The sequence below is a fragment of the Scomber scombrus genome, chromosome 24 (genome assembly GCF_963691925.1).
Source record: "Scomber scombrus chromosome 24, fScoSco1.1, whole genome shotgun sequence".
NCBI classification, from domain to species: Eukaryota; Metazoa; Chordata; class Actinopteri; order Scombriformes; family Scombridae; genus Scomber; species Scomber scombrus.
The window spans coordinates 6,824,659-6,851,789 of NC_084993.1; the positions used below are offsets into that span (position 1 = coordinate 6,824,659).

At 39.5% G+C, this 27,131-nt stretch overlaps 2 protein-coding genes across 2 annotated transcripts in view; one reads left to right on the forward strand and one right to left on the reverse strand.

Moving 5' to 3' along the window:
- filip1l (filamin A interacting protein 1-like) overlaps positions 1–16,777 on the reverse strand; it is a 72,373-nt gene extending 55,596 nt beyond the window's left edge. Inside the window, exon 1 of the mRNA XM_062414648.1 lies at positions 16,722–16,777. The gene's annotated coding sequence lies outside the window, so the exon portion shown is untranslated. The remainder of the gene's footprint in view (positions 1–16,721) is intronic.
- An 8,830-nt stretch (positions 16,778–25,607) lies between these two features.
- On the forward strand, positions 25,608–26,543 carry LOC134006548 (uncharacterized). The gene is made up of 3 exons (XM_062445464.1): positions 25,608–25,691; positions 25,761–25,823; positions 25,957–26,543. Exons 1-3 carry the CDS (start codon positions 25,608–25,610, stop codon positions 26,521–26,523), a joined length of 714 nt encoding a protein of 237 aa, XP_062301448.1. The 3' UTR covers positions 26,524–26,543.
- Positions 26,544–27,131: the final 588 nt, after the last annotated feature.

Consider the following 27,131-nt stretch of genomic DNA (forward strand, 5'->3'; position numbering starts at 1 on the left):
TAGAAGGAAAGACAGAGCATGGCTGGAGACTCAGGCTTCCTCCGCCAGGTTTACATGTGAAGGCGTTTTCCGTCTGGGAGGAGGGCCAAGTCTGATGTTAAAGCATGAAATCTGGCCAAGCTTACATGCACTTAGTCTTACTTGCTGCACTGAATGTATAAATGCACACACACAGACACACACATGCTGTCTGGTTGTTTGTCTGCTTTTAGCAACAGTGTTGCCATGAGAATGTCTTTCTCATGATCTCATGGCTGGCTTCAAATGTTGCGTGTAACAGTGTGAGCGTGTGCACGGACGAAGGCGTGTGTAATATATTTAATTGTGTCGATCTTCACTATATATTGGGTATTTTGTTGGGGGGGTTGTTATTGTTGTTTTTTGACATACAAATACTTCACATTTAACAAGGTCAAGCTGGTGAAAACAAAAACAGACTCCAGTACAGAAGTTCAGCAACCTTTCATCCAGAACTGAGACCAAATTACTTTTTAATGGGGCCAGTCAGGCTGTTTTGATTCAAACATCAATGCAGCAGAACATGACGCACATGAAGCGAACCTCATTCTCTTGCTGTTGCTCTTTACCCTCACAAAACACGACTGTACCTTCTATGTTTAGCCCCCCGTACCTAATGTCGGCCTCAATACATGTTCTAAACACGCCCAATATATTTAATATCCCGTATCGACTTTCATCTCTTGGGAGGAGCTCCGTGCTCGGTGTCATCGGACTGTAACCTTGTCTGTTTTGGAGCAGGTGATTATGATAGGAGAAGCCTAAGGGCTGATGGTTTTTGAGTTGGCCAGGAGCTGTTGGAAGGTAATATCACCCCACCAGGTGTCACACTGAACAAACCAAAAGTGAAGGGTCACCCAGTTCAGGCAGGCTGGCTGGTGTATTTCAGACAGTGGCATGACATTGCGAGGCTGGGTAGGATACTTTAAAGATGCATCCATTTGTATTTTATATTAAAAATAACAAAATATTTATGTGTAGGTAAAAGTAGCTGCAAGAACGGCCTGATGATTCTTACCAAACTGCAGTTGTTCTCTGCTTTAGCTTCAGTGAGAGTTTTAGCATCTTTCAGCTAATTGTTTTGGCTCTGCAGCCTCCAACTTTACTGTTTTGGTTCTCTCTTAAAGCTCTCATCTACTTCATTTCCAACAGCAACAGTTAGCTGTGTTCAGAGGGAAAAGCTCTAATGAACTGTTCACTACCTGCTGCACACTGAACAGCAGACACATTTAGTGACTAGCTGGTGAACATAGAGGAGCATTTTGCATCAACAGTGATTTGTGAGCACTGCTTGGTGCCAGAGTCTGGTTTCACAAGTGATTGTCACTCGCCATTTGCAGATAAATTCCCATCGTACAGTCCTCTCACATGCATGTCACAAGTATGGTGTCTCTTTTGAGTGGTTACAGCACATGTGTCAAAGGTAAAGCAAAAGAAAATTGTGTCATGTTGCAAGTTGTAACATGCATGTTGCAAATTTGGTGAATCAGGCACCTGATATTTTCCTTGTCCAAAAGGAGCTGAACAGAAAAGTTAATAAACGACTTATCGAGTAAAGCACGATTCAAATGAATGCAAATGTTACTCTATTACATGTGTAGATAGGCAGCTGTGTGGTAACATGTTTGCCATATCAACTTCATATCAACTGTCTTTGTACATGTAAGACTCAGTGTGCAGCACCAAGATACATAGGATGAGTAAAATATGAATATAAAAAGGTAAAAAAGGATAAATAGGTTTGGAAAAAGAAGTAGGGCATTGTTCATATCATGTGTGTGCATGGGTCACAGTCTTAGGTGTCTCTGGATGTGAGACTAAGCGCAGGTCTATGTATGCTTGCTGAGTTTTGACAATAAAGTAGCAGTGTGGTCAGTAAACAGTTTTGTGTGAGGCCTTATCATTAGCGGCAATGCAATATATGATATGCAAACATTATATATTACATTGCAATGCAGGTAAGGCAGCAGCCTTATAGTCTGTGAGTCTGTGGAGTTTTGGCAGATTGTTTCAGGAAATGTATTGCTCTGAGGTAGTAACTGTTCCTTAATCTGGCAGTGTGGGCACTAATGCACCTATAGCGCCGTCCAGAGGACAGTGTTGTTTCTCCCAAGTGGCCAAAAATCCATTCATGCAGATTGTAACATTATCCTCAATAAATTCCTACATTTTCAGCTCAAAGTCACAATATGCAAACTCTGGAAGTCGAGTTAGTGCTTGCATGAGGCTGAGGAGCAAACCACCTGCATCCTCATAAAAAGCACATTTCAATAAGGAAAAAAAAAATATATATATATATATATATATATATATATATATATATATATATATATATATAAGAAAAAGAATGTACATGCTTTAGCTTGAATATAAATCATTTTTCACTGCAACATCTGTTTAAAGATGTAGAGAAGTTTCTACCATAAAATTCTTCTCTTACGTATACCATTTTAATATTCCCTGGAGTAACATCAAGTATATGTATTCAGAAATCTGTATGCTACATATTTTAGGTTATGTTATACTATACTCTAATGTTTCTCTAGAAATATTCAATTATTTACCTAAATGTGTGAGTTGTAGATAGTAAAAAAAGTACAGATACCACTGCAGAAAATAAATTGTACCTCCTACACTGCTTACAGGAAGAGAGAAACAGATAAAATGAAGCAAAACATAAAACAAATTTGCATTCTGTTCACACCACCTCTGTGCTAACGCTGCCAGAGCTGCTCAGTTTGTTCCCTGTGAAGTTGAATTGTTAGAGCAGAGCACTAGTTTGGTGTTCAGTCGTGATAGAGAGTGTTTTAATTCATGTTTCACATTTAAATTTGAACAGATCTGATCCTCTCATCCCATTTTTCTTTATAGATGGATCTTTCAGAACTGTCTCTCATTAGCAACATTTCAAAAACATCCAGATCTCCTACCCGATTTTAAAATCTGAGCCTCTGTCCCTGCTTCCCCTTCCCCGATCACTTTAAAGTGTCCTGTGCGCCCAGCATGACTGAGCAGCTCCAGACAGATCCGATGGTAGGAAGGTGTGAATATCTGAAATGGCCTGTCACCACACAGGCCACCAGGGAAGAAGACAAATCACCTACAAGCCCCAACATCCTGACACTGTGATCCTCTCTGCTTCATCCCAAACATGTACAGACAAATAAACACATGCATCGCTAGACATAAACAGAAAAAGTATACAAACCCAATGAATGTTTGAATTTATATAACTAACAACACAACTCATCACATCCCAGATGGAATGGCCTCTTCCTTATATGGAGTTTTTCACTGCAAACAGTTTAAGTACGGCTTCATAGGCCATACTGTGAATGACGCTCTTCTTAAAGGTGCAGTGTGTAGGACTTAGTGGCATCTAGTGGTGAGGGTGCAGATTGCAACCAACTGAATACCCCTTACCTCATTGTCCTCTTCCAAATATGTAGGAGAACCTAAAGTGGTCATGAAACTTGTGAGACATGCAAATATACAGATTTGTCAATTTTGGGCTGCTGTAGAAACATGGCTGTGCAACATAGCAGGATTCATAGAAGAAGACCTGCTCCCAATGTAGATACAAAAGGCTCATTCTAAGGTAACAAAAACACAATTATTTTCAGGTGATTATACACTTATTAAAACATACAAATGTAAACAAATAACAAATGTTATATTCCATTTTTTGCCAAGTCTGTTCCTCTAGATGCCACTAAATTCTACACACTGCACCTTTAAGTAGCACATCCTGGATCTTCCAGGTGCTGTTTTGCAAGAATATTGAGCAGATTAATCTAGTGTTTATAATTGGAAAAGCATAGTACAGTGCTGGTTGTTGTAGCCAAGAAAAGAAGAGTTATTCAGTCTGCTTCAACTCATACAGAGCATATCTAATAATCATATGAGCAAAGATATGGCACATCAGGATTTTATTTTCTATTTTTGTTACAATTTTAGGTTCAATTTAGTGAGTTTACAGTTTAGGTTTGAGACTAATTTTCTGATTATTTTTATTATAGCATAAAAACATTATAGAAGTATTATTATAGAATATTTCATTGCAATTAACTTTTTTCTTTATTTCAGAGCAGGTATTTTGTAATGTTTTGAATACTTTCCATCTGCAAAAATGAATGAGGCATAAAGCTTAGATTTCCTTTGTTAATGCCTAAACAAAAAGATTCAAAGCATTTGAACTTTTGTATTTATTTTCATGCTGTAGTCTTTTTCTCATTCATTCAGTTTGTGGAATGTCCTTGCTTCAGTGTGCACAGGTGTTAACTCAGAGTTAACAAGGGCTTTTTTTTGTGGGCTTGAGCTGTTGCCAACCAGCAGAGGGCAGCAGTTTTTTTTATTTTAAGGAGTGGCCCTTAGGAAGTTTTAGACTGAATGATGCAGCTCAGTTTTAGTCCTTAATCAGTGACATCAGAACACAAATCACACCATAGGTCCACAAGCAGCTGTTACTTTTGGCTGCTGGTGTGCATGTTAAACTTTTTGGGTAAGGTTTGATGGTTTGTTCTTTTGTTAAAACAGCATCAATTGCAGGCGCTGAAAGACCATTAAATATTTTGCAAGTCACATAATTAAAGCCATGCTGGGTAACACCAGTTTCTTGTTTTGTTCATTGTCTTTCTCTTATTTCTTTTTTATTTTTGGGAGTGTATTTTCTAAAACACTGGTAGGTTTTGCACTTTCAATCCGCCATACTCTTGTTTACTGTGTGTTAAATGGATCAGTGTATTAGTGGCCAACAAACAGCTTACACAGTCAAATACCTCCAAACTGTGAGTAAACAAGATGAAACCTGAGCAGATTAGCCACTCGATTGTTCTATTATGTTTTTAAAATATATTTTTTAGTCTCACAAATGAGAGAAAGCAATAGGTTGTAATGCAATTGTGCAACTTTCCCCAGAGAACCACCTCTATAGCTATGTAGTGAAATCACTTGGCGCTTTGTTTGGTTGGGATTAAAATGTTTGTACGTCTCTCATGTCTCATCCAAGTCCTGAGAGAGTCAAAGCATCCGTCAGCTGGTCAGCAGGTTGTCATGTTGTCTGCAGTAATTGCATTTATGCTATATGACGGTGAAGTCATGTCATATGTCTGTGTTTTGAATGTCTGTTCAGCTTTTTAGTAAATAAATGTGAAAAACAAAACAAAAAAACACAGTGACATAAGCTGTGATCTCCAAACTGAACGACTGATCAATTTTATGCTGCAAAAGTTAACTCAGCAGTTCAGAAAAACACGTAGAGAAAAATGAGTGGGAGACAGAGTGGAAAGGGAAAAAAAATAAAGACATAGAGGGACAACAACAACAGTAACACAAAAAAGAAAAGTCAGCGTGCACTCATTCATTGACCGGTGCATTCCCCGCCTGTCCATCCATCTGTGCAGGGACAGGATTGACAGCAGAGGATTACAGGGTCACAGCATCCATCAGCTGGTCTACATGCTGTCACTTTGCCCACAGAGTACACACACACACACGCACATACTGTACTGCCTGTGACTGAGAGATAAACTGTGTTTGGAGTGTTGCTTTCCTAGAATGAATGAATTGGATGTAATGATTAAAGTGTGTAATTCATGAACTCAAGAATACAATCTGTTTAGAAAAAACTTTACACATGCAACACCTGATTATTTGGCCACTTGAAGGGCAGTGGAACAACCTGTAAATTACATATTTTTCACCTTGATATGATAAAACCTGCTAATTTACACCCAGCAGATACTGTGTAACATTATAATCTAATAATCATTCTTCATTTAGCTCTGTTTTCATATCCTGAGGGAAATATGTGGCTCTTAAGCTGCTAACTGCTCTGCTGTATTCACCTGCTAATCGCTCACTTTGTCTGTCTGTGTTTCTTTAGGCAGTGGATTTACTGCTACCTACTGTGTTTGGAAATAACATTGAGCGAGACGGCTGTGATAGAGTAAAGTTTCAGGCCAAAAATAACAATGAGCTGAAAGACACTAAAAAGGGAAACAGCCAGTTCACTATAGTCATTTGATGCAATGCTAATAAAAGAATATTGATTATAGCAGCTTTAAATCCTTTGCTCTGATTTTTTGGTACACTGATGTAAAAGGGTGTACAAAAAATATAATTAAAGAGCAGTTCACATCTACAAATAATCATGCTTTTAATGCATTTGATAATGCATGCCCTACAGAAATACTGTAGTACACAAATTCCCAAATGGTATAAGTGAAAGTAACAATATGCAATTGAAACATCAATAACATGCCTGCACAGACACATCAGAGTCTAAGGTGAGAAAATTATCCCTGAGACATAAGATGTCAAGTCACAAATTCAGCAGGAATATTATGATATTCCTCAAAATCTCACCAACTAATGACTGCTACTGTACCTTCCCCCCCCCCCCCCTTTTTTTTGCCTGTAATCCAAACTTTCCAATGGCCGACCAATGCAGCACTAAAATTAGAGGTCATCCTATCCCCATGCACAGTAGAAGTGGAGAGAAGGTGAGACATTGCCTCGTGGTTTTGGACCACATCCTGCTGGGGGCCTGCACTGTCGTCTGCTGCATTGCATATCATGTTAAGTGTTAAAGATACATTACACCTATCAGCCTAAATCCTAAAGTATGCCTGTCATTGAAACACTGCAGATTTGCCCTGTATTTAAAATGGCATGTTGAAGTTGGGTACGGTCTGTGGCAAATCCTATCAACACACAGGAAGTAATGAATTGAAACTCAAGTCGAAAAATTCTAAGCTGCCACTTTAATAGCCGTGAGTGAGCACATCGGAGAGAAAGCCTGAGTCAGCTCGGCCTCTTTGCCACCTCCACCCTCCAGGCGCTTACGCATTCAGGAAGTGTGATGGGTAATGAAGTCCTTCAAAGTTTCAGAAGTCAGACAGATGTGCGTTGTTGCTGTCACTGTCTTGTGCAGCTTTTAACTGTGTGATCCAGTGATAACAGGAAGGGTTAGCAGCTAGTTGACACTTTAAAGTAATAAACCCACATGAAGGGACAGCCATGTTACTGACTGTGGCATCACATAGTTCAGGAGTTTAACGGAGAGTTGTGTGAGTACGTGTGCATGTGTATATCAGAGCAGTATTTTGACATGTATCTCCTTGTCACTGTACACATCTGCTTTCTGTTCAGTACTCCTGGATTTGTGGTTTGACTTGCAGGGAGCATTTTACATACATTCACCTCAAGTTAAGGAGCTTTAACCATGTTTAACAAAGACATCTGACATCATAACAGTATAAAAGTAACAGACAATTACAAAAAAGCATGATATGCCACCTTTAAACATTTAGGTTCCCTTAATTGATGCAAGCTCCGTATTTAATTAAATAAAGAAATATTTAAGAAAAGATTATTACATGTAGGTCTTGCTTCACTTCCTCGCATCATCCTGTCCCTTTAGGCCTGGCTGCAGCCTAGTTGCCCAGCAACCTATTCAAAAAACTGTCCGATGACTCACAGTTTGGGCTATTTACAAATCAGATGTCTAAGCTGTGATAAGATCATTGACTTTATGACAGCGTACTATTGAGTGCTGCAGTCTGAAGGATACTGCAAATCAGCAAATCAGTTAGGTGGACTGTGTCTGCTTTACAAATAAACAGATGTGATTTTTTTCATGATGAGCCATTACTGAAGTTTGTGCATTCTGAAGCATTTTGTTGGCATGCTATTATTAGGGATCAAGATCTTATTATGTAGTAGCCTATGAATATCTTGAGGGTTTTTTTGGGTGATTACCTGCAATGGTCAGCTATTTTAATCACACCCACCTGACCTTTAGTTACAATTACAGCAACATCTACCTACAGTTTTGTTTTGTTTTTGGCAAACTCACTGGTCAAGACATTTTGTATGGGCTGACCTCAATTCTCTGTCTTATTGTAAAAGTGTTGGTGATTAACATTAAATAACACTAATTAACAGTAATATTAACCCTATAGCTGATGAGGGTCACATAGTTTTCTGGCAGCATATTTACTCTGCAGAATCAGCTCCTGTAATGTGCCAGTAGCGAAAATGCTTTCGACTTTTATTACACCAGAGGAGAAGTATTTTATTACCTAACTCCCCCTGTAAAATTAATCCTGCCCAAATATGGTTTCAGACTAAAGCCCAGAAAGATAATAAATTCCTAGATGTTACTCGTCCATTTAAAGCCCTTACACACCCATGACACCCAGGTGATTTAACTCCGGACAACTTACAGCTTCACCTTTATCATTCTTATTTGTCTGTGGAGATTAGTGATGTAATTCCCAGCACAGCTCCACCCAATGTCAGTCTGAGTGAGAGTCTAATTAGCTATAAATATTAAAGAAGTGTCCATCTTTATTTCGGTTTATCTTCTGAAGGTCAGAATTTGTGCCACTACAACACTAGAAATGAAGAGCTGGCTTGGCGTAACATATTGTACCAAACACACAAGACATAATTCATCCCAAGGTAACCTCAAAATGGGAAAAGAGAAGAAAACAGTCGCAGTTTTCTGGCTCTGTAGGTTGGTTTCTTAATATTCAGTGGCTGTTGTGCTGCTTAGTTAGCTGAGTCATGCTTTCTTATTTTAAAAAAATCTGTATGGTTCAATTTTACAAGCAGTACTACATTTTTGTTGGGTTGTAGCAAATTCCGCTACAACTCATCAAACCCCTCCTTTCAAGTCCTTCATGATTATTGCATGTTGATTTATTTCGATTTTTTTGGCCTTATTATTTGCACACGAGACGGCAGCACAGTTTTTTCTTTGTATCTGGATCATGTAACACAATGTGCAGGTCTGTGCAAAACCCTGATTCACATATAAAAAACAGCCTAAGGGAGGATGTGATGTTGTTTTGAAATAAAGCGATACACTTTCAGGATGAGCCACCTAAAGCCACAGTTTATCCAAAGCACTACTGTGGCTTTGGCCCCCTGTGCTGCCTATGAGTCATCTTGGCAGATAGGTGTAATATACCCTCCATTACCCCACCGACTATGTGCTGCCGAGCCCTGGGCCTCATCCCATACTGAAACTGCAGCACTCCTGCCACACACGATCCCTCTCTGTCCAAATCACGCCCATTTAAGACATTTCCCAAATCTGTCCAGAGTCATCCGTGCTAAAGTGAATAAATTAACTGCCACGGGGCAAAGCACTGACATTTCTCACCACTGCCCTTTCCTCCTCTGTTCATGTTCGCTCTGCATGCCTCAGTTCTCTTAAATAAGAGGGAGCGGGGGGGGGGATGTTAGTGGGTCGTCAGAAAATAGCCCCATAATTGACCCTGTCATTTAGTGAATGCAAAAGTCACAGAGCCACACTAAGCCCCTCTCATCTCAGCTGGATCCATTTCTATAGCAACTGCAAACAGAGAGGGGGCAACAATGGAGGCTTAAACTCAAAGCAGGAGCCTTCGCAGCAGGGGCTCCTCGTTGCCGTTTTATTTCTTTCCCCCGGTGAATTTTTAGCGTCGGGCTGCCACCTGTGTCGCTTTATCCAATCATGTTACATATGCCAAGAATTTCACAACCAAATCCGAGACCCTGGTGGGAATACAATGCAGAAATAGCAGCGAGCTGTGAGCTGGTTCATGTTGAGGTTGGCAAATGACACCAAGCACTGTAAAGATTTCATTTACATAATGTAGCTACCTAGCAAGCTATAGAATAAGATGCTATTTGCTTGGGTGCAAATGTATCTGACATGTAGTGTTAGATCAGTAGTCACTAACATAATCTAGTGTGTCAAGTATACATGCAAACTTTATAATGAAGCCTAGGCCACCAGAGAAATATGGTTCGCCATTTAAAACTTAAGTATTTGACTTGTTTGTAGATGTTTAAAGAAGATTTTCACATCTACAAAAGTACAACATAACCTCTAACGCCTCACCAGCACACCCAAAACAGGATAGTCTTCAGGGATGTTTGGTGATTTCTCTTTCCACCCAGGATTTTGCCAACAGAATAAATCAGTAACTCACATATGCGATTTACAATAAATGCCAATTACATCTCAAAATCTAAGTAATGTGTAGTTCTACAGATACTTTACCATTTCCACCTGTTCTCAGTTTAAAATTAGAGGAAAACTGCACAGTGTGACATGCAAACCAGGTGATATGACCCTGACGGTTTCTGCTGCATCATGGAAAGCATTGCCCTCCGTCAAACAGCTCACAGAGGAATCTGAGTTCATCGGGTCCTCGTTGTATATTTAACATAGAACATAGGCACTAAATAAATTAAAGGCGGTGACGCACTGGCAAGTCTGTGCAACATGGATGACTTACAATAATACCAGCAGGAAATGAAAAGACAGCCGGGGTTAAAAATCTATTCTGGTGACAAATGCTTTCCGGTTACGAGCTTCTTTATATTTAACGCACAAAGACATTAATAGAAGTTTCACTGTGTATCAGAGTCAATAAGATTTATGTTTTCTAATCTCCTTCATCAAGCAACAGGTGTTATGTCTACTTTTACTGCAAAATGAGGCTTTCCAACTGTCTGTATCTTGTCCTGGTTTTTTTTGTTTGCAATCGAGAAAAAAAGTGGAAGAAACCTCCTTTGATAGTGTGATGAAAATGTAAGGCTGCCTCAATCTGACAGATTTGTTTTGCTGGTGTCAAATGAAAATATCTTTATGTCATGAACTTTTCAAGACAGTTCACACTGAAGTCTAAACTTTTAGAGACTGTAATGTCACAGTCAGATAAGTACATCGCTCATCTGCCACTGACATGGTTGGAGTCTGAATCCAATGCGGATGTATGTTAAAGTGCAGCTGCCAAGTCAATTTTGTTTTTCAAGTCATTGTAGTCTCAGTTGCTAATTTCAGGCCCTCTAATAAGTGTCTTGGTGGAGATTTCGGAAATTATTACTCACTTAATAAGATTTGAAGACTTAGTATTAGCTCCAAACTGACTGTAAACTGCAAATTTTGCCTTCAAACAGGCTCAAATGCAAAACAATGGGTGATGCTGCGTCCATCTTTATGTATAGTCTGTGGTCTCATCTTTATATGAGCCATTTTATGTAAAACTATTCATTTTAACCACTGTTAATATAGACATATTGATTGTTAGAGGCTTCACGGCTGACTGCATGTGTCTAAAGCGTCATCATTTACAGTTGTTGTCACATTAGTTGTCAGTGGTGTCAGAGGCACATCATCTCTTCAAGAGCTTTAGGTTCAGAGGAAAAGAAGGGAGTTTCACTGTTGCTTATTCTACCACCTCCTCTGTTGTTGCATGCAGAGTAGACTCATGAGAGGGGCAAAAAAACATTTTAATTGTTCTGCTTTTGAGATTCTCTCGCTGGTTCTCTTCCTTTCTTGTTTTTTGGCTTGTTGCAGTGTGCGACGTGTTGCGTGGGGAGTGAGAGTAGTAAACACAGACACTAGTGAGTGCGGATTTGATCTGAGAAGAAGAGCAGATCCTCTAAATGTACAAAAAATATGACAAAAAAATCGATTTCAGCTGTCTGACTGAGCAAGTTATTGGATTTTACAGAATATGTAGAGTAAAAAGAATGTAAACTTCAAAGTGAACTCAAAGAAAAACATATAGATATGTGGTTTTGCAGCTACTCTCATTTTGGATTCCCCCATGTTGCATTTTATTACATACAACTAGAGCCTCCAGCTATGATCCCCTGCTGAGAGTTTTTAAAGCAGTACAGCCAGCCTTCCATCACCAATGCTTCATGGTGTACTGACGCAGCACAAGCGTTACTCACTTTTACACTTCCATGGAGACAAGCAGTAATAGCGTCTGCTGCAGCAAATCACGCTATAACCATTCGGTCCACCACCAAACGAAAGATATGTATGTGAATTATTTATGCGGCTGGAGTCAAGCTGTTTCTTTGGTGGTGCACCTGGGGGAAAGTGATGTGTCAGCAATGAAATGCAACATAAAGATAATCGAGCGGAGGGCCATAGTGTGTTTTATCAAATTATACACATTCACGGTTTGATGGTCAGTTTGACATCTGGTGTAAAGATTTAACCACTTCTTACAAATACTCAGGAAACTTTTTACCAGATCTGCTGTCCATGACAACACAATGCTACTAACCCGTCTTCCTAATACAGAGTTTTTCCTTTTTATAGTCATGTGTCCCTGAGCCTCTTACACTTGTATGTCTTCACTTGCTCTAATTGGAACAGGGTTCTGCGAAAGCACCATCCAGCTGATCTTTCAATCAGCTGGATGAAAGATTGTACTGCTGTACAGTCTGATCTCAGTTGACTTATTTTGACTGCAGGTCAAGCTGCAAGAGGGAGAGAGAGACCAATGTTGGACAACACTGGCGTTTCTCTCTCGGTATATATAGTGCTCTTTTCCCAGAGCTGCGAATGGCTGGTATTCTGTGAGCGAAACAGGATCCGCTGGACTGAAACAAGTCTGTGTACGCCATGTGTCCCCCCAATCCACACAGTTAAGACCTTCTTGTACTGGTCGACCCCGCTCCTACAATCTTCCAAAGCTGCGATTTTATATGCTGTGCTTGATATTTTTTGAAGGAATAGTTTTGGAAATGCATTTTCTTGCTTTCTTGCCAAGAGTAAGATGAGAAGATCGATACCACTTTCATGTCCGTATTGTAATTATGACACCACAGCTAGGTGATGGTTAGCTTGGCTTAGCATAAAGACTGGAAATAGGGGGAAACAGCCAGCCTGGCTCTGTTCACAATCTCTTAATTTTTTTACACCACATTGATGGAACTGTAGTTGTTCTTCTGTACTCGTACTGTATATTTTCAACTACTTTTAGGAGATCATTTGGAAGTTTTGCCTTGATCTGGTAGTAGCAAAGTTCCTGACTCCACTCCTATTCTCCAAATGTATTACAAAGTCCAGAAACTTATAATCCTTACACCCTCAGCCAACAATGTAATGTGACTCTTTGCTTCCCACCAACGCAGGGCTTCACTGTAGTGTCCTGCTCACAACACAACAGCAAGGCCTTTTATGAGGAGCCTCCGATATCCATCGCATGTCAACAAGACAGACCGACAGTTACAACCCATGAACTTCTCATCAACCGTCCTCTCATACTGTATCTCGTGACTGTTATCTATCATGTTTCTGGATGCTCTGCGGAGATATGATGGGAATATGAGAGTTGATACTGTGGGAAAGCCCTTTTAATCCACACTCTTTACCATTCGCTGCCAAGTTGAAGCATCAGGAATCATTCCCAGCTTTTCCCTCAACTTTTAGCCCTTTTGCGTTTGGTCTTTACAAGAAAGAGACCATTTTTTCCAGGGACTTATTCACACTCACAATCTTAAAACAAAGTTTAAGGCCTTTTCATCCTCCTAGATTTTAAGGCAGACTACAAGTATTTTAAGGACTAATCAAGAAGACATTTACTTTGATTAGTTCACACACACACACACACACACTCTCATCCAAGCACAACTACCAAGCCCTCCCTCTCCTCGCTGATGAATGAAACACCTTCAATAAAGCCTCCGAGCCAGGCCTTCTAATCCGCCGTACAGCTGGTGAAGCTCAAGGTGCCAGGAGGTTTGCCTTAATGCGTGTCTTGTTTAATGATCTCTGCCCCACTACCCTCAAACTGTCAATCATCCTGAGAGGGAAGCAATTTGCAGCAAGGTGCTCTGCTGCAGGAAAGTCAAAATATTATGAAGACATCAACATGTGGTGTAATGCAGTGGATTTAGGCTTATAAGTCTGTAATGCCTCGTCAGATTGCGTAATGTCTGTCAATTGTTTCATGATATTTAGAGGCTTAAAGAGGTAAAACTATGAGGAAATAGCAGTACCAAAGTTCGTACCTAATGTTTCTCTTTATTATTACCATATATCATCCCACAACCCATCAGATTTATTGCATGACCTGCCCTGACAAGTTGGGAACCACTGCTCTATGGACCAGCAACGATATATCATATTAAACTAACCTTTTACCCTCCCTTCTGTTTTTTGATCATCAGCTTTTTTTTAGGAAGCTAATAAATTACTGCATAGCACCTCCAACAAGATCTCTAGAAAAAAAACACATCTTTACTGTGTCAAAACATTTATCTGACTTGATCATATGCAACACTTTTTACAAGATTTCATTTGAAAACCGTACAAAAAACGTTGGTTAAGAATCACGACAAAAACAGTAAGTGTTTGATTCCTCTATGTATAAATGCTGCAGGGATCAGACTGAGATCACAGTAGTAACATGAGAAGACAGTGGTTATTCATTTACTATAAATCATATTCATTTATTAATCTGAGAGGCTACAAAGGCTCAATCGTCAAGCGTTTCTCCATATATTCAAACAAGAGACCACTCTTTATAGAAATCTGCAAATAGATTACTCTAGTGCAAAAATTGTGAAAATATAAAGCTTGTCAGTCCGCATTTAGATGAATTCACTCACAACACAACTCCACATCAACTCACATGACCCTACACACCAAAAACACCAAACCTCTTAAACTTGTCGATCCGTCTGTTAGGTTGCTGCCATCTTGTTTACGACAGATTACCCGCACCAGAAGGCTAAAGGCTCTCTGCCCCACTATCGTACAAACTTAAATAGATGAATCTGTCACATCTATGCCCTGTACGTCAGTTCACACCTGGCATCACAATGTGTCACTTGTGATTGCATCTCGCTTCCCTGCAAATAAATTTGTACATTCTTTCGTCCTTGAGCAAATGTGTTCTTGTTTTTAACCTTAAGGGGGCAGCAATGCACTTCCCGTGCTGCCAGAAATTAAAAGAAGTAGAAGAAGATTGGAAAGACCTTGGCGCAATGGCTAAATCAAAATTATTCGTCCCAAATAGAAATCAGACAGCATGTTTTGTGTGTTGTCCATTAATGAGAATCTATTTTGTCTGTTTGTTTTGGCCACTCAGACCACTCCCCAAATGTGGTCTGAGCGATCAGATATCAATACATCCTCATTCACACCTGTACTTAGAGCTGTCCACTTGTGATCAGATCGCCCAAGACGCATTTTAATGCCAGGTGTCAAATCTAAAGCCTTTAGAGGGGGTGTCCCTCTGTCAGCCCAAATATTTACTCACAGGAGGGAGGATTGTAGGACTCTATGAGAAAATCAACACCTGTCGATTATTTTTACTATTATTTCAGTCCATAAGATAAGATGTATATTTTGGCCAATGAACAGTCCAAAATCCAATTTACAAAGATTTATAAAACGGGGAGAAATGTAATGTAATTTTGATGGAAAATGCTTTGTATATTGACATTATGCTGTATTGTAGCTTTGTCCTGAGGCTGTCATTGACCAGATTTAATTTGATTGCTTCCTTCCATGACAAGATCATCATCATCCTTTATGCAATAAATGCAACCGTAAGCTTTCTATATTCATAACTTGTGAGTAACCGCAAACCAAAACACACAGTGTTGATCTCTGAGAGCGATGCTAATCCTTTTTTTGGTAACGTCTCTCTTTTACTTTGCTGACCATCACATACTAACACATCATCAAACTATGGGTGCCAGTACAGGACATCCTGACCTGATTATGGCTTTGGGTTGTTTTTTTTAAGCCAAATTGGGAAAACGTCTGTGTCTGGGTTTCACAATTCAATTCAGCTCAAGTGAAAAAGCTTTATTGGGTTGACATTTGACTGTCACTCCCTCTCCCACTCCCCTTAGTATGTTTCCAAACTGAGACACGAGTGCAGGCCTGGTAACTTGACCCCCTCTCCCTCTCCCTCCCTCGCCGGCCCTCCCTGCACTGAGATACAGTATGACACTGCTGCGGGTTCTCATGGACACGCTGCCCTTTGGAAATTCCCCCGGCTGCTACCAATACGATCCATCGTGTAACACCAGCGTCCACTCAAGACAGTATCACTGCACAAAAGTTGATGAATTATCACTACAGCTTTGATGTGGCGGGTAAATTGACCACGGGGTGCGTTAGCACTGCCAGGGCAATATCGTGTTCTGCCAGCATCAGCAAATTCAATTGAAAAGCGCCAGTGATTTATTCTGCCTTACTGACTTTGACTTCAGCTGCATCATTTTCAGAAAAAATAAATTCAATCATTCTAGAGAGATGCATGCAAAATCAAAAAGGTTTGTCTTTTGCCTGCTGGCCAAAAAAATTCAATCCAATTAGAGCAAATTAAATCCAATTAGATTAAATCAAGATTATCAGACAGTCCCTGTGACACTCCAGTCTCTCTCTTCTGGCCTATAATCTCTCTATCTGGCTAATTAGCAGCAACCTTGCAGCAAAGCTGTCACATCCCTGATTATGCCACACTATTTAACTGCTATACAAATCCACTCAAATTAGACATTTCAATGCACAATACATTGCAATATGATCTGTATCTGTGCAGATATATATAGAAATATGATAAAATCCAGAACACTTTTTTTTAATGAATTGCACTATTAATGAAGAGCATGTGCAATATTAGTGTTACTCTATAATGATTTTTTTAAAAATCCAAATATATCACAGATATCAATATGTATTTACCAAGGATTTCAGTGTTATCTGATTTGTACGTTTGGTGAGACCCCATAACAAACACACATACACGCAAGGTTTTGCATTTTGCATGTTTGCCTCCAGAATAAAAGAGATGAATATTGAGTTTGTCAGGGTTTGAGCATCTACACACACAAACACACATACACACATTCAGCCACTCTAAGCCAAGCTCCGGTCTTACCTCTTGTAGCAATGCTTTAGCCCACTGTGCTGTTGTACCTCTGCAGTGCCACTGGCTGTGCCTTCAGCCTGTCGGCTGAGATGAAGCGTTATCCTCACTGTGAATGTTTGCTCTGCTCTCCTTTGCGACGGTGAGCGTCCTTTTTCTCTCCTCGGTCGCGTCCTCAGCTGGCCTCTTGTACAATCCAGGTGGTCTGATAGGTGGGAGAGAAGAGGAGGAAGAGGCACGTCTCCTGACAGACTGAGGGAGCTGCTGTGTGTATGTGTGTATGTGTGTGTGTGTGTGTGTGTGTGTGTGTGTGTGTGTGTGTGTGTGTGATGATGTCTGGGGCTGGGGACTCTGAAGACAGACTGTGTGTGTGTATGTGTGTGTGTGTGTGTGTGTGTGTATGTGTGAGAGAATGAGAGAGCAGAGGGGGAGTCAGGACCTGCCATGCAGATATCAGCTCTGTTGCAGTTAAATTTAAACCACCCTCCCTTCTGACACCTTGAGCCACGGCTGCCCTCCCTCTACAGCACACGCGCTCAGACGCAAGCACACACAGAGCTCTGACGGTACCATATGGCCCTTGACAGAAGACTGAGCCCTTGGGAGTCTGTGACTGTCCCTGGGGAGAGAAGGAGTGAAGGGAGGGGTGGGGGGGTTGGAGGCAAAATTTAGACAGGAATTTAGGTATTTCTGCCAGAGCTCGGTGGGAAAATGGAAACAAAAATGGCACCAAAACTGCAAAGTTGTGAATTTATTTTGTGTTGTATGTTTGCACTCATGCTCATTTTAAGAAACTCTGGATTAAATTTGACTAGTCACAGCATGTGCTGCTACTTAAAGAAATTCTAGAAAGCTTTTCACCTGGGATTGGGGTGGGGTTGCACCAAAATTAGGTACCTGACCCCTCTGCTGTATTGCTTTCTGATGCAGACTTAGACAAAGCAGGAGGGGAGGGTTGGGTGGAAGGGGGGTTGCAAGCAGTTGAGTCACAGGCAGCCTCCTCTTTCTCTCAGCAGACGTCAAAGCCTTAATAGAATCATGGGCATTATTCAGCTTTGGATGGCATGCAAAGTTAAAATTAATTGCTTTTAAATTAATTATATTCTCAGGACATGAAAATATCAGATCAATGTAACCAAATAAGGATTTACCTGTGGATATGTGTGAACATGTTTCTCTGCTGTGTGTGTGTGTGTGTGTGTGTGTGTGTGTGTGTGTGTGTGTGTGTGTGTGTGTGTGTGTGTGTGTGTGTGTGTGTGTGTGTGTGTGTGTGTGTGTGTGTGTGTTTGTGTGTGTGTGTGTGTGTGTGTCGGGGGGGGGGGGATTGGTGGCTGTATGTGTGACCTGAATTGCATCAAAGACTCAGAAAAAGTTCTCCAGCTGTCAGTGACCGCTCTCCTTGACGCACTGCCATAAATCTCCTGGCCAAATCTCTGTTTTTTACCTTTATTTACCCAGGTGCGTGTGTGTTTGTGACATAAAAGTCTATGCTGAGTGCTTTACAATTGCTCTTACACACAGCTTGGGAATTGGAGAATGGAAAACAATGCTGGTTCTGGTTTGTTTGCTTGTTCTGCACTGGATTTTCCCAGCAGATCCAACAAGAAGCTCTCCTTTCTAACTTTTCACTTCAACCTGTCTTACAGTCTTACCTTTAATCACATCCTTTTTCCGACAGGTAGATGAAATGTGCAGTCATTGCCACAGTAGACGAGTAAGGAGAAATGTTTCGGAGCTGTTAGTTGAGTAGAAGAGATGTGAGATACTTCTTGAAAACATGACTTTTATAGCCTACAGTGGAATATTGGAAGTAGCTCAGCATCGTCTCCAGCTGTTCTGACTGCAGCCTTATAAAACTGAGCGCACACCTATGCAGAAGTATGTAACATGCATCTCAATTACGTCAACAAGTTATACTATATAGGAGTATATAAAGCAAACTATGACAAAACAATCACGCATAAGGATTTGCAAAGTTCTGTAGCTATATGAAATTGTCATTTGGTTTCAAATAATGGATGTTATGTTACATTTTGCTTTCCCACACAAAATGTTGAGTAGACCAGGATCACTTCCAGTATAGAGATTAGCTTGGTTGCATTTTTCTTGTTGCACGTGTTTTCCCTTATTGTATGTGTATTGGTATTTCCAGCATTTCTTAGTTTGTGATCTCACTCTTGTGTGTGCTTTGCTTTCCTCAGGGGTCACCGTATTTAAGAGAAGTTTCTTTAGCAGAAGACAAAGTGGCCGCAGGGAGCAGGGTGAAAAAAAAAGCAGAAATTATATCCAAATAAACAAACCCTGCATAATCTGAATAACAGGGATTTAGGAAAGTGTTGCAGATTACATTGTGCATGAATTATTGCTGATCTTAACCTCAGTAGAGCAATTTTTTTTTATTTCACACTCAGTGAATCAACACAGTTCACCAATAACAGTATTTCACTGCCTCAATTAATTTCATTTTCCCCTCTGATCTTGCACGCAGATGAAATGGCAATCCAGAATATAGAAGACTTAGCAGTATTGATTTAATCATAGGTAGCTGATTGATAATAGCTGATAATGGAATTTGTATTGTATCTGTTCACAAAAGCCAAACTGTGTGTGAATTTCATATATATATTTATCATATCAACTCATCAATGTTTTGGTTCTCTGCGCACATCTTGGCACAGGACAGTGTACTGATGGTTTACAGCTTAGGCATGCTAAATGCTTGTGCTGATACATTTCACTGGCATCCCTGTCAAGCATTTTAAAAGCTATGTGAAGTAATGTAAGTATGTGCTTATGTATGTAATGAAACTACATGTATGTGTGGTGAAATTTCATAGGGTGTCCAAAAAAAGATAGTAGATAGACCTAGAAGTCCTACCTGATGGACATGAACAAACCCGAGCGCAGGAAATTGTATTTGTAGCTTTCAGTGCAAACATTTAGTGTGGTTCTAGCATGACAGGTGCTTATATAGTTTAAAAGTGTCTGAATATACACAACGAGAGTGGGACTGGGCCTGAACTACAGCCTCAGCACACATTATTATAAAGTCGTTGGCTGATATGAGGCGTGTAGTAACTTAACACGGGTGCTCTCTAAGCACAAACATCACAAAATTAACCTTACTGACAGCTCTGAGTGCGGTACGACAGAAAGTGCAGGCCTCAAAGTTTCCAACTGGCCATCTCTCATCACTCGCAGATGGCTGTTTGTGTGAGTGTGTGTGTGTGTGTGTGTGTGTGTGTGTGTGTGTGGGTGCGTGCGTGCATGTGTTTGTGATTTTGACATGTATATATACACGTGCACATGTGTGAGCATGCTCAGGAGTGTCCCATTACTCCCGATCTCTTCATACATTTCCATATTCAGGCATTTTGTTTGTTTACTTTGGTGATTTTATTCATTTTTAATTTTTGTCAAACAACAACAAAAAAAGCTCATTAGATGAAAAACACACAGCTAAATAGCTCAAATATTTGCTAATACCAAATATGAAATACCAGTGTGCATACATTTACACAATATTCAAAACAAACAGTGTAGTTTTTGATATTCCTAAATCAAAAATTCCAGATTATTACCATAAATTAATGTAATTTCTTAAAGTTATGTGCTATAATAAAATATATTTTGGTACTTCATATTGGATCCAAAAAGGAATTACATCGGTTGAGACTGAAAGTTCATTTGGAAAACCGCGGTTGATAAACCTATATGGTTCATTCAGTATTTTAGCTGGAGCTTTTGATTGTACCATGTGATCTTCCTTGGCAGATGGGATCTTACCTGCAGAGGAAGATAATGTGATCCATTCAAAAACTGTAAATCAGCTACTGAATGGTGCTCAAAGTGAGATTATTTTATCTAGCCTTTATATGAGTCATTATCTAATCATTATTTTACACAATTTTTGTCCTTTGACATGCGCAGTTACAGGTTGCAATTAACATGAATCCAGTAATTGCAAACTCTATTTTTTAAAGATAGGGAAATCACATTTTTAATTAAATTCGAAGCCTAAATTTTAGAGCCAGTAAGTGAGACCAAACACATTTCTTCTAATCGTCGACAATTTCTTGTGAATTTCTGGATTAATTTAGCTCTCTCCAAAAATACAGTGAAGAAAACAGTCAGTCATTTGTTGAACTGGTCACAATCACAAGTAATCATTGCTTTGTTTTAAAGGGTCACAAGCCAAAAAGTTGAATCATCAGCACACAAAGAATGACGTGGATTTTCATATCAAACGCTGCAATCAGTTCCTTTAACCACCTCTCTCTACTAAACTTCACTAAAATAAATATTGTTTGTTTTTTGGGATTAAAAGCTAAAACTTTCCATCTCACAGGCAGTAATGGCCCTAACCGCTTTTCCATTAGTCTCTCAGTAAGTCAGAGCACCTGTCTCTGTCCAATTTTCACTCTATAGCTTACATCAACAGCCACCAGGGGTCTTTTTATCAGTCCCTTTACGACCTGTCTGCTTGGCCTGTTCAATACGCTACATGTCAGAGCAGCTGTAAATGGCCTTTTTGGGACACGACTCTCGGCACCGAAGAGCTTTTGCATGACACAATGGCCGGTGTGCAGGGTTTCAAGGAAGTCTGGATGATGTCTAAGAGGGTGTGGATGTAAACGGGGTCATTTGGGGTTTTTAAAAAATGTGGAATACACAACACACAAAATAAAGTCTCTCTATCCCTTAAATGAAATAATTAATGTGCATCTACTGTACCTAGATATGATTGTTACGCTATGATAGGCTCTTTTTTATGTTAAATTGTGCCACCTGTGCCAAGAAAATGAACATGAGCGGTTTTCAGATCACTCAGAGCATTTTCATTAATCCTCTGCTTCCTCCCAGTGAAAAAACAAGATATACCAGATATACATGGACGACAGAGATACTTACACCAGAGAGGAATTGTCGGTATGAAGAAGATGAGAAAAGTCATTTTGAGTTTGATTTTTATTGAGGGGTGATTTGCTACCTGCAATGTAAAACCATGCAAATGTTTTCCACTTGACTATGCCAACTCGCTGTCATAAAGCACCAATTTATTACACGCGCCATTTTCCTTCTTCCTCTCCTCCCTCGGCATTATGGGAGCGGGCAGTTTAAAAGCAGAGGTATTTACGAGTCAGCACTCTTCTCTAGAGTTCCTGGAGCTCCACAAAACATGTGAGACTGGCAGTGTGACACCACCAGCTCGGTTTAAAGATAGCCAGGGTTTTGGCTATTTTGTATCAGGGTCCATCTGTTTGTCTGTACACCTGCCTGTATATCTGTCTGTCTTTCCAGTTAAAGCATGAGCTGGGAGTGTGAAACTTACTCAGCATGCGTGAAACCTTGTGACCTATATGACTGTGAAGAAGAAAGTCAAACACACGGCAGCTTCTTATCTGGAACTGGATGGTGATTACACACTTCTGTTACTCTCAGTGGAGCCTCAAGTGTATTTGTGGGCTTTATCTGTTGGCTTGTTCATGCAATCCGTCTCTCAGTGGTGGAAAAAGTAGTTAGACTCTTTTACCTAAGTAAAAGTAACAATACAGTGATGTGAAAATATACTCCTTTAAAATTCTACTAAAGTGAAAAGCACTGAGATCATATCAGCAAAAATGGTACTAAAGTATAAATATTATAACTGTATAAGCAGCATTTAACTAATTTATATACTGTTAAGTCATTTAAAAACTTTATCATTACATTACATTTACATTAACATAGCTAACTTATAAACTTGGCCTACTTAACTATTGTGAGTCTATTGTACTACATGTACTGCACTATACCATAATATACTGTATAATACTGCATTTATACATACCATACTGTAGCCATACTATACTGTATTATACCATGCTACACTCTGCTGTACTATGCTATACTTAAAATATTGATATTTTATAAGTTGATCATATATTCAGAATGTAAAATCTGTATCTGCTGAGTAACCATAGTTGTCAGATAATTAGTGCAGTACAATATTTTTGTTTAAAATGTAGTGAAGTAGAAGTATAAAGTACAAAATGTGTCAAACAGGTGCAATGTAAGTAACTACAAATTGTATCCCACTGTACTTTTTTTAAAAAGGTTTTTTCTGGCATAGACGCCTTTATTTGACAGTAGAGAGACAGGAAATTACGGGAGAGAGAGGGCGGGACTCGAACCGGGGTCCGCTGCGTATATGGCATGCACTCTAACCACTCGACCACCCGCGCGCCATCCCACTGTACTTTTGTGTGCTTTAATGACGTCACAGTTTATATTTTCATATCTGCTATATACACTAACAGTAATGGAAGCAGTCATAGTAATTGTATTGGTACTGATGGGAGTATTTGTTATAAATAAAACTGTGTTCATAATTGACTTTCATCTGTTTAAACTGTACTAAGAGTGCCGATTTTTAGTATGTTTCCTTCTCTTGTAAGCATTGTATAAAATGTGGTAAAATGATGAGTTCAAAACAACTTCAAAACCTGTAACAATCTGCTGCCATCGTGTGGTGAAAGGGAGTAATCACCAAACTTTAAGCCACAGGTGAAAACTATAAAGCAGTGATGAGTGACACAAATCAGAGGTTGCATGGAGGAAAGAAAGGAAACGACACAACTCTGGAGTGCTTTTTCCTTCCTTTTATAAAATCTTTTGCAAGAAGACAAAGCCTCAGACAGAACCTCCAACATGTCAGAAAAACATTTTGAAGACTTTTGGAATAGAATCCCATCAGGTAGACAGCTTCCCAGGACTTCTACTTTGACAGATGTAAAGAGACAACTGGATCTTTCCACTGAAGATTCAAATACTGATTGTGGTGAACTACAGCAGAATATGGAGGTACATGCAGAGATTTTTGCTTCATGTGTTTATCAAACTGGATCTAATTTGTATGGTTGAATCTAAAGTTGCCATCCTCTCACTTATCAACAGGCAGGAAGCAGAGATCAAGATGACCAAAACAAGACTTTTGATTTCAACGCTCATGAAGCAAAACCAGGTACAGTACCTGTTGGTATACTGACATGTTGGTATGATGGTGCTGCTTTTAGGTTCCTTGAAATCAGTTGAAAGAGAGATCACTAAGCTACTTTGTATTTGCAGATGTTCTATCTTCATACTGTAGGTATTTCCTGACGGTGTCCTCCACTAAAACCTTTCCGTGTTTGTTTTTTTCAGTGTGCTCGGAAAACATTTTTAAACCCGATGACCCCAAATCATCGCTAAAGGGGATGAAGGGATATCTGTTGACGACAGAGGACTTGGAGTTTATTGAGAAGATGGAAGAGGAGAAACTAATTAAAAAGCTGCAGGTAATGGCTGCTGCTTTTTTTTTCTTCACTCCACTGTTCCTGCTGCTTGATTATAATGGTGGTTGTACAGTTTCCCGTGAAGATGTCAGGGTGGTGATGTAATGGGATACTGTGACTGTGTTCTCAGGGAGACCTGGAAGAGATGCAGAGGTTGTTAAAAATGGAAATGATGGCCTTGGAGTTGACACTGGCTTCCAAGGAGAACGCACAGGCTAAGCTCTACCAGGTGAGTCTCTTTTTTAAAAATGTATTTGTATTATATTTCTCAATATAATGATCGAAGAAGGTGACAAGATGATTTTGTCTCCTAAATGTCAGCTTTTAAGTAATAGCCATGTAGTTTTTCGCTATGGTTAAACGTTAACAATTACTTGATTTCTTCTGAAGCTGCAACAAAGGCACATCTGACTTTTTTTATTGTAGTCATAACTTTTTTTTTTTTTTTTTAAATGCAAGCCTTTGTCTGCAATAGGCATTTTACTGGTATTTTATATTGCCCCTAAAATAGCATTATTTAAAAAATAATAATAAAAAAAAGTTTTCCACGTTGCGGTAAATGATGGTGTGAATGTGAAGTTGAAGATGATGGATCCTTTTAGGTCATTCCTCTGGCATTTACAGTCTCCTGGATAACATTCAGTGGAAATTCACACATACAAGCAGAGCGACATCTAACAAAGGTGAAGAGGCAGATTGGACTTAAAACTTAACAAGTGCACCGAGCCAACAAACACCAAAATTTGATAGATAAACTTGTGCTGAACTGCTTATAAGTATCATAAACACCCAAACGATTCCTTGAAAAGATTAAATACATCTGTTCCTTTTTTTCCTCCCTGTTAGTTTCCATCCTGTGAGGAGCTCATAGACTGGGTTAAGGTGGTCCTCAAAAGGACATCGCCATTAACTGATTTATCAGACCTGGATGCCAAGTCTCTCCTGACCATGGTGACGAAAGAAAATGTTCATAAAGTCATGGAGGAGAAGAGGATTGAGCTCACTCAGATGGAGAAGATGGTGGCAAACAAGTAAAAAAAAAAACACATTTTTTTTAGATGAGTGTTTTTGAGTCACTGTTTATTCATTTTAAAGGATCATGCCAAAGTCTTCTCATGTATCAGACTATTCATGATTTATTTTGCATGAGTTTTTACCATTTTCAAAAGCATACCTTTTTTTTTTTAGGTTTTGCTTTTCTACCTTCCAGTTAGCAGTTGGTGTCTTTTTGATATTTGAAACTGGTTTAATATACTGCAAGTGCTCTTGCAGAGTCAATATGATAAGTTGTCAAGGTACCACAATACTTTGAACAGAGACAGTATGTATTTTATGTGTTTACTCATGTACTTGTGGGATAATCAAAACACACAGAACTGGACCTGAAAAGCAACACTTTAAATGCAAAAATCCCCCAAATTCACATTCTTTCACAAATCTGCAATCGCTTATTGATGGTCTCTGGGATTACTTGTTTTCCCATCAGCATAGTTTATAAATGCTGTGCAGCACTGGGCAAAATTGTCCATTTCTGTATACATATTTTTCTCCTGTGTATTGGGGAAAAACAGGGTCCAATATTAACATGGGCTCCTCAAAAACATCTGTTAGGAAGAAGAAAGAGGCTGAAGAGAGAGGGCAGATTGAAGAGCAAATTGCCAGTGAACAGGTAAGAGAAGCTCCAACTTGTATGACTTGTATTTTGAATTGCTTTGACCATTTTTATTTGTGCTTTCAGCTGGAATTACAAGGGCTGATGAGCTGTTTATCAGACCTGAAATCTGAACTTGCACAAGTAGAGGTTAGAATCAGATTTGATCATATCTTTTTGTTTCTCGCTCTTGATGGCAAAAACAGTGACTTGAAAAATGTTGCATTCAGTAACTGAAGATTAAGTATTTACTATACAGTAACTAATAAATCTGATTTCACAGGAAGCTTACAAAGATCTTCAAATGCAGATCAACATCCAAGATGCGAAAGAAAACAAGACTGATGCATCAGAGAAACTGTCAGCTGCCAAAAGCCACACGAAAAAAGGAAGAGAGAGGAGAAAGGCTGTCACATCAGCTGAAAAGTTGCAAGATGCAAGTAAAACAGGTAACCAAACCAGTCTGAAAGATGATCCTGCACATAAGAGCACAAATGAATCTACGCAGACATCAACAAAAGAGCAGACAAAACAAAAGGCTGGAACAGAGAAGTCGGCGAAATCAGTGAAGGCAGCCAGGGGGTCGCAGAGGAAAGCAGAGCAGCAAGAATCAAATTCACAAGAATCGGTGCAAGCTGTGAGAGGGAGACGACCGCCTGCTGGACCCTCCAAGACCACAGATCCACAACTAAAAAAACAAAGTAAAGTGAAAACTGGGGAAAGACAGTCCACATCACAGCAGGCTTCCTCACAGAGCAGGAAGAAAGCTGCTGTAGCTGCAGATGATGCTGGAAGGGAGACACAAAACACCAGTCTTAGAAGATCCAAGAGGATAGCCAGTAGAAAGTAAATGTTTTTTACTCTTGAGGGATGAACAGCACCACTGACATGGTTTGACTCAATAGCCCACCTATCTATGGTGATATAGGTGTTACAAGATGAGACTAGTTTTTATCAAATAAAATAAAATGTGATTTTTGTTTTCTTTTTTGTGATGTATTATAACTGATTTTTATTAATGTATAAAATAAAATACAACCTTTACCTTTACCATATCAGATGTGTGTGATGCTTTAAACGGGCACTCTGCCAATTTTACACATGAGTACCGCTCAGCATGTGTAATGTCTTCTGTGACTTGAGAAGCTTTTTGTATTCAAATATTTGCATTAGATTTTAGCAGTATTACAAACAAACACACATGAAACAGCACAGTCAGGAGCAGATGACATTAAACTTTGTACCGTTGAGGAGCTTTTTAAAGTCTGAGAAAATTACCCAGGTGGTGATGTTTTGGCCTTTTTTTTTTTTTTTAATGCTTTTAAGTTGTATTATGGGAAATGTAGGATCTTGTGTTTTTTTTTTAGCTATGTCCCTACTAAAGTACAGGGAGTAAAAGTCAGGATATGTTTATGCTGCTTTACGGGAGTGTCATATCACATCATAGGATTAACTGAT

Coding starts and splice junctions, on each gene's coding strand:
- LOC134006548 (XM_062445464.1), top strand. CDS start 25,608: ATGGGCTCCTCAAAAACATCTGTTAGGAAGAAGAAAGAGGCTGAAGAG. Junction 25,692..25,760: donor AGCAAATTGCCAGTGAACAG/GTAAGAGAAGCT, acceptor TTGTGCTTTCAG/CTGGAATTACAAGGGCTGAT. Junction 25,824..25,956: donor CTGAACTTGCACAAGTAGAG/GTTAGAATCAGA, acceptor CTGATTTCACAG/GAAGCTTACAAAGATCTTCA.